This window comes from Corapipo altera, unplaced genomic scaffold, assembly GCF_003945725.1.
Source record: "Corapipo altera isolate COAL_440 unplaced genomic scaffold, ASM394572v1 63, whole genome shotgun sequence".
Lineage (NCBI taxonomy): Eukaryota > Metazoa > Chordata > Aves > Passeriformes > Pipridae > Corapipo > Corapipo altera.
In genome coordinates, this window is record NW_020884928.1 from 3,319,913 (window position 1) to 3,335,738 (window position 15,826).

The 15,826-nt window shown below is 35.5% G+C and overlaps 1 protein-coding gene across 1 annotated transcript in view; it reads right to left on the minus strand.

The window, feature by feature from the left end:
- MALRD1 (MAM and LDL receptor class A domain containing 1) overlaps positions 1–2,323 on the minus strand; it is a 246,786-nt gene extending 244,463 nt beyond the window's left edge. The window contains exon 1 of the mRNA XM_027658671.1: positions 2,161–2,323. Within this exon, the coding sequence (XP_027514472.1) occupies positions 2,161–2,323 (163 nt within the window). The remainder of the gene's footprint in view (positions 1–2,160) is intronic.
- Positions 2,324–15,826: the final 13,503 nt, after the last annotated feature.

The window sequence follows — 15,826 nt, forward strand, 5'->3', positions numbered from 1 at the left end:
TTCCTGTGAAAAAACCAAATATTTAAAATAACCTCTAAGGAAAAATTCCAAGTCTCAGAGGAAAAGACTGTGGTTTAAGGTTCTATTTCAAGTGTGCATGTGTATAATATCTCAGCTTGTGATATTCTGTGAGCAAAACATTTTTAAGAGTAGTTAGTTTTCATTCCTCCAATGTATTTTTGCAATATGAAGACCAAATTAACAATAAAAACTGAAATTCCATCTTTTATATATTCTCACTGCAGATACTGACTTAAACCTGAATAGAGCCCAGAGAAAAGAGCAGGAACCTGTCATCAACATAAGATCAGGAGCTGAAACCTAAGTGGAAAAATAGTTTTGCAATAATCTCAAATCAGAAGAAAGTGGCAGCAGGATGAATCTTCAATTTGATACAGGCTGATCTATATCTTTATATTTGACAGCTGACTTATCTCCTGGAGTAACCCAGAGAATAATCCAAGCAGTTCCAGCACACAGCCTGTCTCTCAAAGCCTAGTTCTACACCTTTTCCTCAGTGCTCTTAAAATACAACATAATTTAATATTTCAATCTTTTACAGAGTCCATATGCTCATTTTTTCTAAATCAGTCTTTGGAACAACCTTTAATTCTTTATTTTCATATAAGCATTTATCTATAGCAGTATTCCCTCAACAAACAGGTGCAAAAAGCTGCTGTAAAAATTAATGGAAGAATGCATCTCTTGTTCTATATTCTACAATCATAACAGAAAGTGCTGCCTGGAGGAAATGCCCTTTCCAGGGAAACCAAGCAAAATGAGGATTTCAAAGCTATGCAGAGAAACTTAGCATAACCACCTCTTGTGCAAATAATAAAAAAATACGCTAGCCTGAGACGTGTTAGATGTGTCAGGGAATTCAACAGACATAATTTCCAGCCATTGCCATTTAATACATTTTTGTACAGCACAATAAACTAACACAAAAAGGAATTGATATCCAATACAATCTTAACAATTGTCTTATTTGCAGAGAAATAAAAAATCGATTATCCTGGAGTTGATTCTAGACTCCTGTCCCAAACAGACCTCCACATACTATTTGGATAAAACAGGGAGTCCTACTGGAGGAAGAAAAACTTGTTGTAGGTGAACACACAATTGTAATTTGAAGAATCTGGATTTAATTTACTGCTCTTTCTCACAGATTTCAGCTGCATTCAGTGGTAGCTGACATGATCTAATTAGCATTTTTCAGAGTGCACAGAAAGACACAGGCTCCTCCATGGACAATCTATTTCATACTTAAAGCAAAATCTTAAAATCCCCACAAATATGATTCCTTTGTTGCACAGTGAGTAGATGAACTCATGTAGGCTTTTTAGGAAGAATTATAATTTTTGATAAATTTAAGCTCTTTGGACTCCAGAACCAGAATCTTCAAGGAGAAGGACTATCTTATCCATCCAGACTGTAAATTAAATTCATGAAATACTTTGCATAGATTGGTTTCAAAAATACTCTTGTCACAGGAGAAACCTGAATTGATGCATTGTATAAAATTATTTGCAGCATCATTTTAGTACAGTATTCTGGAAATACTAGAATTCTGATGCTAATTTACTTGGATAGCAGTAGTTAAAATGCACTCTCACTGCTTTGATCAATTCTTTACAGGAAACAGCAGCAACTGTTTTTGTAACCTCTGAATGTGACAAAGATTAAGCTAGGATAATCAGTTCCTGAATTCAAGAAAATTTCCACCCTTACCTAGACTTTAAAAAAAAAAGAAAAAAAAAAAGAAAAAAACTGTTGTTGCCTGTACCTCGGTCTAGGTATTTTGGATTAAATCTGAATTCTATCAAACAAGTCTATTGCAATTTAAGGAGAAAGGTATTACTTGCTGAATCTCCATTGAATTTGGATGAGGAAACGCTTTGCTATAAATATCCGTATGAAGATTTATGAGAGACTTGCACTTTACAGATGTTGAAAATTAAGCAGGAAAAATCAAATTGAAGCCGGAAGAAACTTTCTTCAAAAATTTAATGAAGAAGAGGGTAAAAAAAACCCCAACCAACCAAACAAAAAAGAATTCCCAAATATTTTTGAAACATAAAAAAATCCACCCTACTTCTCTCTGCTGACACATTCAGTTATCAAGCTATCACACTTATGCTGAAGTCCACTCAGACTTACCTTGTTTCTCCTCACTACTCTCTCCATACTGGTTGGTGAAAATGCACATTTCTCCAGGTGGAGCAGAGGAGCCGTCACCACGTTGGCATCCATTTCCTATGGATGACTGAGTATTTACCAGAGCAAAGTAATATAACACACAGAAGTATGTGAGTCTATTCATGGGCTATATTACTACCCAAGTTTTCACTTGGAAAATAATTACTTTAACTGTCTAGTATTGGTCATGAAGTGTCTTTGACCAAGCTGTATTTACACACATCTCTCTGAATGATGTTTTTAGTACCTCACTTTCTGAATCTGCAGCTTAAGGGAAATATGATTTCTGCTTAAGCAGTGACTTTCAACCTTGTGTGTCTTGGGATAATATTTAACTGAATTATAACATTGTTTTATGACTAAAAAAATTTGGCACATGTTATGCAAGTCAACTGTATATCATTAACTTACTGATCGTATTTATTGCCCAGTGGTTTAAAAATACATTAGATAAGAAAATAATACGGAAACAGAGTAGAATTACTAAACGACCAACATTCATAAAGATCTCTCTTTGCTCAGAGGGAGGTGGCAAATGCCTACAAAATATATGAAGAGTTTGTGCATCAAATGTAAAAAACAGTTGAGCAATTCAAAGTTGATTTTCCATCAGAAGGATTGGAAAACTTCCTTCTCTTGTACTGATGGAGTCCTTTCACATGAGGATGTCTTAGTAATGTGTTTTACCATGTTTTGATGTTTCATTGAAACACACTGGTTCTGGCAATGCTTTTACACAGATGATGCAAGGATCTTCAAATGGAAGAAGGAAAGTGGGGATGGAGATCCAGACAATTGAAAAAAAACAGCCTTATAAGAGAATATTGAATCAACTTGTTTCATTCAGCCTAGAATCATATGAAAACAAGGAAGTTATATTAATTAAGTACCTTAGGCACTCTAGGGGAGACCCAAACCTAGGGGAGAGAAACATAGTAGAAAAAAGAGAAGTTGATTGTAAAAGTTAAAGGACAATATTAGCCCAAGGCAAATGACAGTAAGAACTAGACAAAATTAGACTGACAATCATGTAGGGTTGGCATTCCTTTAATAGGAATAGTAGGATGAAAAAATTATAACTCCTTTATGACAGACTTGTATTACCTTACTAAGAGGATCATACAATTTCTCAAGTGGCAGCTTGTAACAAGTAACTGATGCCAGCAGGTCTGGAGATTTCATCACCTGCAAATTCACAAAATCAATTAGGGGGAATGCACATTCCACTGTGCATAACTACAATTTGCCTATTAGCCCTGGTAAGCAGAACTATGATATACCTCTGCAACTAAAGCATGCTCCTCGGAAAGCACAAGTGCTATACTATCTGCAAAGAGAAACAGGCAGCCTCTACCTGGAAGCTTATCAATTATTGCAGATCCATATTTTCATAATATAAGAAATCTCTTGTCAGGGTACAAAGATGACTACTCCAACATCACCTGGAGGTGAGTAGTGCAAGGTCTGTTGCAACTTCCTATTATCTACAACACCAGAGGTAGGTACATGTTTATTGTAATAAAGGTTCCTGTTCTGCCTAGAACGCATTTTCCAGTTCATTTGGTTCAACTCCACCCTTTTCATCACTATTTTGTGGACATCATTTTATCTGCTTCATTTTAACGCTTTTTCCTCAGGTCATAGAGCTGTTTGAAAAACTTCCTGATGAAAAGCAGAACTAAGAATAAATTAATTAAGACTTCATATATATATATATATATATATGTGTGTGCATGTATTCCTCAACAATATGCATCATTGAATTGTTTGTTTTCATTCTGTTAAGTACAGTTTATATTAGGAGCTACATTACAAAAAATAACTTATGCCATATAATGTCACGTTACTTCATTTGCAAAGGCTTAAATATTTGTGCTATTCAGCTGCTTTGTTTTCCAATTGATTTTCTCCAATATACAATAATTCATCTTATTTCTTCTTTTCCTCTATATCTTCTAAAACTCCTCACATTGATACACTTCACAATGACAGATTTTCACTGTCTTTCAGTTTTCTCCCATTTTATTAAAACCTTTACTGCATTGTTCTAAACTGTTGTACTGCTCTACCCATAATGTAAATCTGTATACAAGTATTCTGAGTCAAAGGGTAATTTTTACAGAAACTGGGATTCATCTCCATTGTAATATGCTCTAAAACATTAATAAGAAGAAAATTTGCATAACCCAAACAAGTCAGAACCACAATAAAATCCATTATGAGTGGAAATAAATGAAAAATGCATCAAATATTCAGGAAGCATTTAGGATGTTATCCAAGGATCTTTAGTGAAGAAGGGAAAAAAAGGTATTTTAGTGAAGGTCTAACAGAAAGTGCAAAACAAAAGAAACCTGTCTTTTTTGTTGTTGTTTTGTGAGTGTTTGGCTATGTACATGTAGAGAGAGTTTCCTGATGAGTGCAACAATTCAGCTTTCTTGTCAACTAACAATAAGAACAACACAGTTGTTTATAGTTCTGAGAATCCTATTAAAAGGGACAGAAAGATAACTCAAAAGCAAAGGATTTTCAGGGAAAGTTGAAAGGACAAACAATTCAAGTGTGGAACTGCAAGCACCATGAAAGCCAAAAGAAAAACCAAAAAGGAGACGCAGAGAGAAGGAAGAGTAAAAACTGGTAAAAACATGCAGGACACCAGAAAAGCAGAAGTATTGGAACTAATCAAAGGGTATTTTTTAAAGCAGCAGTGTCGCGGTCCAAAGGGGAGACAGGACACTAGGAAGGGTGCAAGCAGACTTGTTTATTCAGGCGTGCACCCGATTCTTAACCGTCCCGCCAGGGAAAAAGGGGCAGAACATAGGGTGGGCTATCAGACAGACAAACGGGGGAGCAAATCAGAATAGGGTACAGGCAAAAGGGGGAGGAGTGGGGGAAGCAGGGAGCAGGCAAAATTATGGCAGGCCTGGGCATGTGAAGTTGTGCACCGCGCAGCATGAATACAATGAAACCACACAATAACAGCAATGTCCATATGAAAGTCCTGCCAATTGCTGCATGCTTTTCTCCATGCCCGGAACTGTTCCCATCCTGAATCGTGTTCCGTCGCATAGCAGAGAAATATTGCAGAGAAACTGAAGACTAAAAGGAAAGCAAGCAGAATCATGCACTATGTCTATTTTCAAAGCTACTTTAGCAAACAAGCAGTTTTTGAAAAGGAAACAAAAAGTTAAAATAAAAACCTGCTTGAATTTACATTAAGGTTGGATTTATCCGGCTTAGCCTAATTAATTTAATTTAAGGTAAGACAAAGCATTTCATGTAAGTGAAAAAAGATTGCCCACTCGGTCTTCAACTTGTTTAAGTAAATCAATTGAAAAAGTTGTAGATATTTAATTTATGACTTCTAAAAGATAATTTTTAGAAAGAAGTCCAAACAGACTCTGAAACAGGTCCAGAAAACTTTTGCATTAAGTCCATTTTTCATGTGAGCAGAAAGTTATTTGCTGAAGCAGAAAACAGATTGCAGTTAGTAATTCTCCAGTAAGTTTTTGCAGAGCCAGTAATTATCGACAATGAAACAGAGAAAAGAACTTAAAAACTGGGATATGAGCTTCACCAACTGAAAACAGTGTTCAAATTTTGCTGCAACTACTAACTTTCTTTCAGGGAAAAATCTTATGAGTAGAAAACAGTCACACTTTCTGAGAAGTCAAAATTTCATTAAGTTTAATATAACCTTTTTATGGCAAGATGATATATTTTTTTTTGTATTATGAAACTAGGGAGCAGTACTTTGCCAGTGTGTATATCTTTAACATATATCTCATTTTCTCCTAAGGTACAGTTTTAGTAAACGTCATTAATTTTAACACAATCCTCCAAATTTTTATGCAAGAACAATTTTAGCCAATCATTAATAAAAACACCAAAAATTTATTTTTTAAATAATTCACAAATATTCAGCCAAGACACCATTTTGAGAGCCCCTTCCCAAAAATATGCTACTCATGTTATCGTATGACCACTCTAGTTTTTAATTGTCAAGTTGGAATTGGAAGACATCTGCACAGTAGCAGAAAGCCAAGCATTCACAGTTACTCCAAACTGATCCATTTTTAACAAGAATTGGTGAAATCCTTTACTTTGATGTGAAAGGCAATAATTGCATAGCATCTGTTTCCAGTTAAGTGGCACTAATTCGATAGTTATCTTGAAAGAGGACTAAGATACTAATACATTTGATCAAAAAGGATTCTGGATAAGTCTTCTTACCACTCATGTTCATTTGCGAAAAGAAATTGGTAAAATCAATTGAGAAGTTAAAATCAAATTTAATTCCTTGATTGGTGTAGAGCATGAACACCACAGTTACAACTAGTGAAAGAAAAAAAGTCTGTAATATTAAGGAAAGGTGTGATGGGCTAGATATACTCAGATCAATCAAAGTCCTAGATCATTACAGACTAAGAAAACATTGCACTTCAGGAAAAAATTCAGTAGCATAATTTCCATCTTTGTAATAACAGACCATACATATCACATTCAAGAGGAGATCCCCTGTGCTGATAGAGAAAATAATCAATGGGAGACACAAAAGATTCATTTAACCTCACGTGCTACAAATTGTCTTTGCACCCAGAGTCTGGAGGAAGAAAATACTTCAATTATGAACTATCAAGAGCTCAGTATAACTGCCCTTCTTTCTCTAAATCCCAAGTAAGCAAGGGAAAAAAATTACCAAAAATGCTTCTAGTCCATAAAGCAATATCCTATTAGAAGGCAAAACTATTAATTGGCATAACCTTTGATCAGGTAGAAACATTTCTATCTCCTACCTACTGTGTGTTCCTTCAGAGAAATTGGAGCAAGAATGGAATAAAGATTTTCTCAGCATTTGATTTCCAGATCAAAAACTTCCAACAGATTTCAGCACATACTGCTCTCACACAGTCTTGTCCAAGAAAATAGGAAAGTCTTTCTTCCATCACATCATTCTACCAAGCATTTTGGTTCTGTTCTCTCCTATAAGCAGCTGCCTGGTCCCTGTAACTAATTTATCAAGTAGCACTGTCTCACAGGAGAGGGAAACTCATGGGGTAGAGGACCTGATACATTATGTGATACGAACTATTACATCAGATGACAAAATACATTTCATGAGGTATTAAACTCTAACACTCCAGACTCCAGTCCCATGGAAGAAACACACATCAGTGTCCAAGGTGTATTAAGTGCAGTCCTGGAGTTCATCCTCTGCCCTAGTCTCATGCAAAGGTACCCATTTCACACTCTCCGTGGCTGCTCTGCTTTAGGTCACACTGTGCAGGAATCGTTGGAAGGTTTCTTTCAATTAGGCACTCCTTGTTGGATACCAAAATGCTGATGTGCTAAGCATGCTTAATGACTCTTGGAACAAGAACTGGCCTTCCCTTCACCCTAAGAAATATAAATAGATCTATATTTCTTTCAAAGTTTGGAGAGAAAAGTATATATAAAAATAAATCTGAACCAAATTAAAGAGTTCTGCTATCAACATGTCCACGTGCCAAAGAGTTGAAAATTATAAGTATATACTCAACAGAGTATATACCTTAGTGACCAGGCTAAAAATAAATAAATGTATCCACCAAGTTTTCCCATATTATTAATTACTCCCACATTATTGATTTTGACATCTCTGGCATGACACTGCTCCTGAGGATTTCCCAGCAGTCATGCTTGCTCAACCCATTTCTAGAAAATATTCCCCAAAAAAGAGACAGGAGGTGTGTTATTACAAATCTTTCTTGGTTAAAACTCCCATTTATCTCAATTTCTTCATCTGTAAATAGGTAAGTCATCAGAAAATGTATGAATTGTTCTGATACCTCCTGATAAGTAACACTAAATAGAAACTAATAATCCTGAGTAACTTTTCTCCACAAATTGTAAGTCAACCTTCAATATAAGGGTAATATCCTCATATCTAAGGAAATAATATTTCACTAAAATAAGAGAAGGATACTTTCCAGCTCTGATTTTCAGAGATATGAAATGAAAAGGTTACATTCTGAATATAGAATAGCTCCTTCAAAACATACTTTCAGTGCAATTATATACGAAGTTGAGCTTTATCCGATGAAGGCACGTGTAAGGTTTGGGAAGAGTCCTAGGAATTAAAGCATTTGGGAGATTAACGGCAGGAGCTTAGCACTTACACTATGAAATTGTGTAAAACTTCAGAGTATGTGCTCCATTTGGAAAAAAATATAATTAAAATGAATCACAGGTTGACTGTGTGCTGTCTCAATAAAGCAGCTCCAGCCTAAGTCTAAAATGCTTAGTTATGCTTCTTAAATTAACCCAGGCATACTAAAAATTCTATTTTGAGTAACCACTTTTCAATTGGAGCTATGTATTACTTAGAGCTGTATCACACTTTAAGGAACTGTAGGAAATATTCAGTCATTGTTATTAATTTATTGACTATTTTTCATCCTGTCACTACAAAAAAAAAAATATGTAGATCTAGTGATTCATTTAATCCTAAAATCTAAGCTAAATGAATATGAACCTCAGTCTAGATGCATTATTGAGTTAATGTGAAATGTAATATGTTCTCGTAGATCATCAAAAGGTAAGAACTCTCCTTACTGGTTCTAACAATGTGTTAATGTTGCTTTGTACTTTGAGTGACTTTGCTAACAGTGAGAGATCAATGGGACAAGCAAAAAAATGAAAAATCAGAACATACATTCCTATGTCCTTCCTAAACTGGCTGCCACTAAGACATGGAAATTTTTCCACTACTGTAAAAACTCTCTTAAAATGGCAGCTGTAACTATAGCTCAGAAGCTGCTTCAAATGATATTTCTAGAACCACCCAAGATAGGGAATGAGTCATAAACACGCCATACCACTATTTCCATCTCCCAGTAATACAGAACACCCCCAGAGCTCCTGACCACTTCTAGGAAAGGACCTGTAACTGGCAGACTGGACAAGTCCCAAACAGTTGAGGTAAACACATTATTCTTCCCAATCACAGAAAAAAATATATAAGCTAAATGCCATTTGCAGCCTAAAACTCCCACGTACTTTAGTCTAGCATGCAGACTCCAGATCTTCCTGATTACCTACCCTTCCTCTACAGTTCTTACCCAGACTTCTGCTTCTCCTCATGATTCATCAGGTAGTAATCCACTACAGCTACTTTAAAGCAAAGAGATTTCAGCTACTCTCTTAGAAAAAATCCTTTATGGTTTTATATACAAGCTGCCTAGAAATTTGATGGATTTCATTTTCTTGAAAAAGCGTGAAGTCTCAGAGTACCAGTGCCAGAGAGGCTGCCATGACATGGGTTTATCACCACAGGAGTTTCCTCTTGAAGCAAGCAAAACAACTTTCAGAGTTGCTTTGAGTGCAGTTGAATGTATCAAAAATTGAGATTAAAAGAAATGTTTTCTCATTTCGTCCCCTCCTCCATGAGATGCACCACGCATTGTCAGACTGCAGCTGAAAAAGCTGTGATTGATATTTTAAATCATGTTTCCAAAGTCTACATGGCTCTTGTTTTTCACAGTTAGGTATTGCCTAACTGCCATCAGCAGCAGTAGTTTTCAGCCCATATCAAACTTATTGAATGTTTGCATCGAATTACAAAGTTTAAAAGGAATGTAGTGTTTATAGATAATGACAGGCTATTTCAACTATGGCAATAAACTTTTATTGCTTTTACTTACTAATTTAAAATTCTAGACAGCTGCTGTGAGTTATGTATTTACCACATCAAAAAGACAAGTCACCTGAGTGAAAAAATTCATATCTGTATTTTTTTCAACTGCATAAGCAGCAGCTCCATTAAACTATTCTGATGAAGCTTTTAGCTGAGTGTTATCAAAACATTCAGGAAAAACTCAAGTCTTGAGAATTTCTATGTTAGGCCAAAAATTTCCCCAAAAAGATAAATGTTTAGATATCTCCCACACTAAAAAGAGGCAGAATTGTTTCACCAACTCCGGTGGCTCTATTTCAGTTTCAAATAACATAAATCTGAAATATATGAAACTGTTACACTCAAAATTTTGTTGGAGTAATGGGGAAAAACATAAATATGAACTTGGGGCTTTTAAACCATCCAATTGCTGTTTTAATAATCCAAGCTATTTCAGAAATAAATTCAGCTGATGTACATGGCACTCCAAGTATCTCACTCTTTTCTTCATGTTGTATTCATCTCTGCAATGGTCCTAAGGGTGTTAATATTAGCAAATTCGATCTTCCTCAAGAATAGGAGAGTATTGAGTTAACTCATCAGCAACCTGATGTCTTCATCAGAAGCCCAATAACACTCTTTTAGGAACGTAATTCAAATAGTCTTCATCTTTGGTCTAGGATGCATTTGGGTCCAATTTAGCATGTTTTCTTGCAAGAACTTTCTACCTTCTCTTTGGTTCCCAAGTGAAGTACAAAAGCTACCAATGCTTCCATCATCCTCAGCAGAAGTAAATGGCTTGTTTTTTGAGGGAATATACTCATTTTTCAGACATTTGCTGCAGATAGTTATCGCAGAGTTTATGCTAAAATAGGCTAGGCTACAGTAAATTGATCAGTAGAAAACTGTTAAAACAAGCTCAAACAGAACAAGACAAGGTCTGATGGGTCCTAGGACCTGCAATGTCAAATTAACATGAAGGCTATGGCCTGTGACTACATATCAAATATCTTATATACTGAATTATACAAAAAAATGAAGAACAATATGATATTTTGATGTTTTTGTCCTTGACCGCTTACATATATGTCATCTAGACCTATTCTGTGAGCTTTTTCAACAAAAAGTGAGCAGTGCTTTCCAACAGTGGCATGCAATTTCAAATCTACAATTTCAAAATCTTCAAGATGCACTGAAACTCAGCATGTTCCTATTCTCAGTAAAAAGCTACTGTTTAATGAGTCCTCAGCTTGTCTTTATAAGGTCAAAAGCCTCACTGACTGCAGCCAAGGATATCTGAGGACTGAAACAATTTAAGCATAACCTTCATAGGGCACAAAGTCAGAAACCAGATAGCAACCGACAGTAGTCAGAGCTCTACCCTAAATGGTTAATCTTCAAAGGCTGGTAAGTGGATATTAATTGATTCACTGCCTAATAAAATTCTATTTTGTAAAGAAAATTCCCAAGACACAATAAATAAATGATTGGACATCCATTACCACGAGAAAATTACATTTTTAGCATGAATTATGTAGAAATGAGGTAACTTATCGAAGAATACTCGCACAACTTAATGTCAGGTAAATTTACGATTGGAGGAGGTAGAAGCCCATTGTAATGTTTCACAAGCAGGTAGAAATTACTTTACAAAAAGCAGTTAATTATTTTCTGCATATATGGTAAATACAGATGACACATTGTAGTCCATCCTCAATATTCTACTAAGTTTAGGAGAAATAACGATTAATGACGATTCAATTTAAAATAAAAATAAAATCTAATTACAAGATCATAGAAAAAGACTACCAAAAGTTGAGATGAAACAACTAGTAAATTCAGATTGCTCTGTAAATATGTACCTAGACAAGCTTATCGTAAAATTAAATTTTAGTAATGGAAGTTTTCAGTTAGCAAAAGAACTTAGAAAAAGTATCATCACGTGTCCAATGAAACAGACTATACCCAAGTACCATGGTGAACATTCAGCTTACCCATTACCATACATGGGAACCAGAAGTTAGCAATGCCTCTGAAGCAGATTCTCAGGAGATTTAAAATACTTCTTTAGATTTTTGTCAATTTAGTTCAGACTTTACTGCTCTTCAGTTCCTTTGTTCTTCTGCTGGGGTGTTGCCAGCAAGATGCCAGTTCTGGCTGCAGTAATTTCTGAGACATAAACCATGGATAGCTTTGACATAGCTGACTCTTTCCATAGGAGACAAGCAAACAGTAGTTGACAGATACTGATGAATTTCAGTCCCCGGTGGCACGAATGAAATGCTCACAGCAACGGCTGAAGATATGTACCAAGAAAGCAGGCAGCATAAGAGTTTGTGGTACAAATCTACCAGTGCCTATCTGCAACATATCTGGATAAGAAGTATACAATCATATCAACCAATGACTTGGGTAAAATTAGGAACTTCATTTCTGCTCAAAACCCAAAATTTTTCAATAAACAACTCCGAATCAAACAGATCAACTCAAAACCTAATGCAGAATGATCAGCAGGAAATGAGAATGAGTGTCTGGATAAAGACAGGTCCTGCAGCTGGCTAGATGCAGATGTAGGAAATATTGGCAGAGATTAGGCATCTTTCTTAGACTATCCCTTGCACGCAACCCTCTAGCAAATGGATCACAGAAAAGATAAGTACACTGTCAGAGTTATAACCCTTCCCACGAGGAAAACCAGGCCATGCTGAGGGAGTAATACTTACCAAAGCCTAGAGGACAATTTGGAGGCAGAAAAACAAAACTTAATTACCCTCTGTCTTCTAATGCTGTTATCAGCAGGTCCTGTGTTCTGACATCTCCTTCCATACACCATGTGAAATGTGTGTTCTAAACATTATTTTACTGGAAAAGAGCCATTCTGACAAAGAGTAAATAAATTTTTTCTCATATGTCTGATTGCCTGTGACATCATAATAGCAAAGTCCTTCCAACAAAAACTCAGAAAGATCATGGCAATGGTTAGTGTTTGTCCAGAGGGGTCCAGGGAAGTGACAGGAACAAAGTACCACTATGGAGCAAAAGCCTAAGTGAGAAAGACATTAGATTTTCAATTAATAGTTGAAAAATATTTTATTTTGAAATTATAAGTTCAGTAAGATAGAAAACAGTTAGTAAAAACTATTCATCCTGAAGTAAGATAGAAACTGTGGTTGTTTGCATCAAATACAGTGTGATACCTCCTATTCCAACATATGAACTCTGAGGAGGTTTTGAAAATGGGAATTTAAATGAAAACTTTCCTTGTTCTTTCTGGTGATAAATTACCTTCTGACAGTGTAATCAACAGCTGCAGAAATGAATTTTCTCTGGAATTCTTAAGAATAAAACAAAGTCAAAACCTGCTGGCAACATCATCCAGGCCACACTTTCGAGTTTAATTCTGTGTTTAGTTTAATTTGGTGGAACTGGTTTCCCAGGGCTTAAAAGACTTTTGCTGGTTAGGAGAAGGAAGCTGAAAACTGAGCTACTTGTTTCTAACTGCTGATTTGTGACTTTAAAGAAACTGAAATCCTTAGTACTCCTATGTGCACAAGGAACACAATGATATGTAGTACCAATGGACAAATGCCAGTGTAAATTATTGTGGACAGTCAGAGCAACCTGCTTCTGTCCTAAATTCTGTCCTATACAGCTATCATAAAAGTGAGATTTAGTAATGTTAAGACGCATCTTTAAGATGGAAAGACACTATTTACACCCATTTGACTAATGGGTTTTTTTCACTAATCATGCACAAACAACAGAGTATTTCTGATGACTAGGGGCCATATTTCTAGCAGAGACTCAATAATACAAGAGTAGAAATGATTTAAGAAATAAAAGGAGTGGGGATTTTAAAAAAAAATCAGGGAGTAGTAGAAAACAAAGCTAAGACGGGAAAGTCATCGAAAATGACACTAAGACTGGAAAGTCAGCCTTAGAACGAAATCTCATGAAACAAAAAATAAAACAGATCAGTAGTGTGCCAGAATGTACAAGACAGATTGGGTAAGGGTTGAGATGTCTTAAGTTCCATACAAATGTCCAAACAAGTAAATTAAAACTACTTAGGCAAAAGAGGAAAACACATGTCTGCTAGGAGTTCCACCAGTAAAGAGCACAATGGTAGAATTCTCAGTGGTACAGTCTGCAGTTAATTTAATTTGTTAGCAGAATTGCTTTCTGAAATTTTAAGTAATACTGTTACATACCTCCCACAGTCAGTCACAGCTAAAAGTGCTTACAAAATGTAAGCACTGGGCAACAAAATGAAAATAAATGTCACCCACAGAGAAATATACACATCTCCAAATTGATAGAAATGGGCTTTATGCAAATAGTTTGCTAGCACCACAACACTAAGCTAATCTTTAATTCAGTTCACTTTTGAAAAAATAACTGGGGTTTTTGTTGAGCTGGACTTTCCTAAACTTAAATCCCACTGGGGTTTGGGGGTAGAAAAGCAGGGTTAGCAGGCTGTGGCACAGCTTCCTCTGCTAGAAAAATCAATCCTTTATTCTTGTTTTCTTAAATCTGTATGAAAGAGATGGCTGAAAAAGTGTAATATTCCCTTTTTGTACATTACAAATGAAGTCAGTCTCCAGGATTTTCACCTTGCACAGGCTGTCAGCTATCTTAAAGCCTATATTTTCTCCAAGATTTTGTCCAGATCTGGTAGCAGAACACCAAAAAAAGAGAATGCAAGGGAAAATATGAAAAGACAACTATGTAACTCATAGCAACAGCTCCTATGGCACCTTGAGCAGAAACAGGGCTATCAACAGGAATACACAACATATGAGGTATGGAAGAGTTATGCTCAGGAGGCAAGACTTAGCAAACATGAGGTGTGTGGAGGATGGAGTGGGTGTTACCTAGCAATCTCGTGCCTGTGCATATGCATGTTTGTACATGGTCACATGGAGTAACACTGGCATCTCTTATATTCCCAGATTTGCTCCTGAATGCAAACTTTATTCAAAGTTAATGCTGCTAGTGGAACAAGTCCTACCACATGGACAAGTTTTCAGATCAAAAGAGATGATGTAGATGAAATACACACAGTTAAAGAATCTTACAATCCTTTAGTAAACAAAGGTCTTCCATTTCTGTCCCAGTGTACTGCTGAGAAGCCTGAGCCAACTCCCCTCCCATTCGCAGAACTAAAATTCCTATAAAATTAAGCAGGATTAAGACATAAACTTAATTATGACAATAAAAATTAAGTTTTAAAGGCAAAACTGTTCTTTTAATTACTGACAGTTAGTAAAATATGAGTGAATGTGGCATAAATTGGAAAATCATTCACTGTGTAATAGAAGTTCCAAATGGGCTTATAGATGAAAAGTAAATGAGCTGGAAAAGACAGAACAAATGTGCTGGGGATGCTGTTTTTCATATTATGTATTGTGTGAATCTGAAGAGATTCCACTGTACCAGCTTTTTCACTTCAGTTTGGATGGAAATATACTGGCTTAATAGAGAAACACATTTGCATTTCATTTCTTAACTCTTCTAAATATTTAAGAATATTAAATCATTTCCTTGTCAGAAGTACTAAAAAAATACATATTTCATTGTCAAAATCATATATCCAGCATTATAATAATAATTTTCCTCAGGATCATTAATCTCCAGATACAGAAGATTTACTCATTTTAAATATCAAATAATGCTTTATTTTACTAAGAACTGATGTGAAAGTATAAACATGACAAAGAAATTAAGTCTTGGTTAGATCTGACTTTAAGAACTAATACAATTTTAACTTTCTATAAAATTAAAGCCTTTTTAAGAGTAATGGGAAATGCAAAATAAATACACGTGGCAGAATGCAGCTAGCATCTTCTACCTCCTCAGTCAACATTTAGGCTTTAAAATCTACTCAGCCAAAGGAAATGCAATCAATGATTTCAAAAAACTTTGAATCAAGACCTTGAGAAATCACCAGGACTATTCACAAGTAAAATATTACAG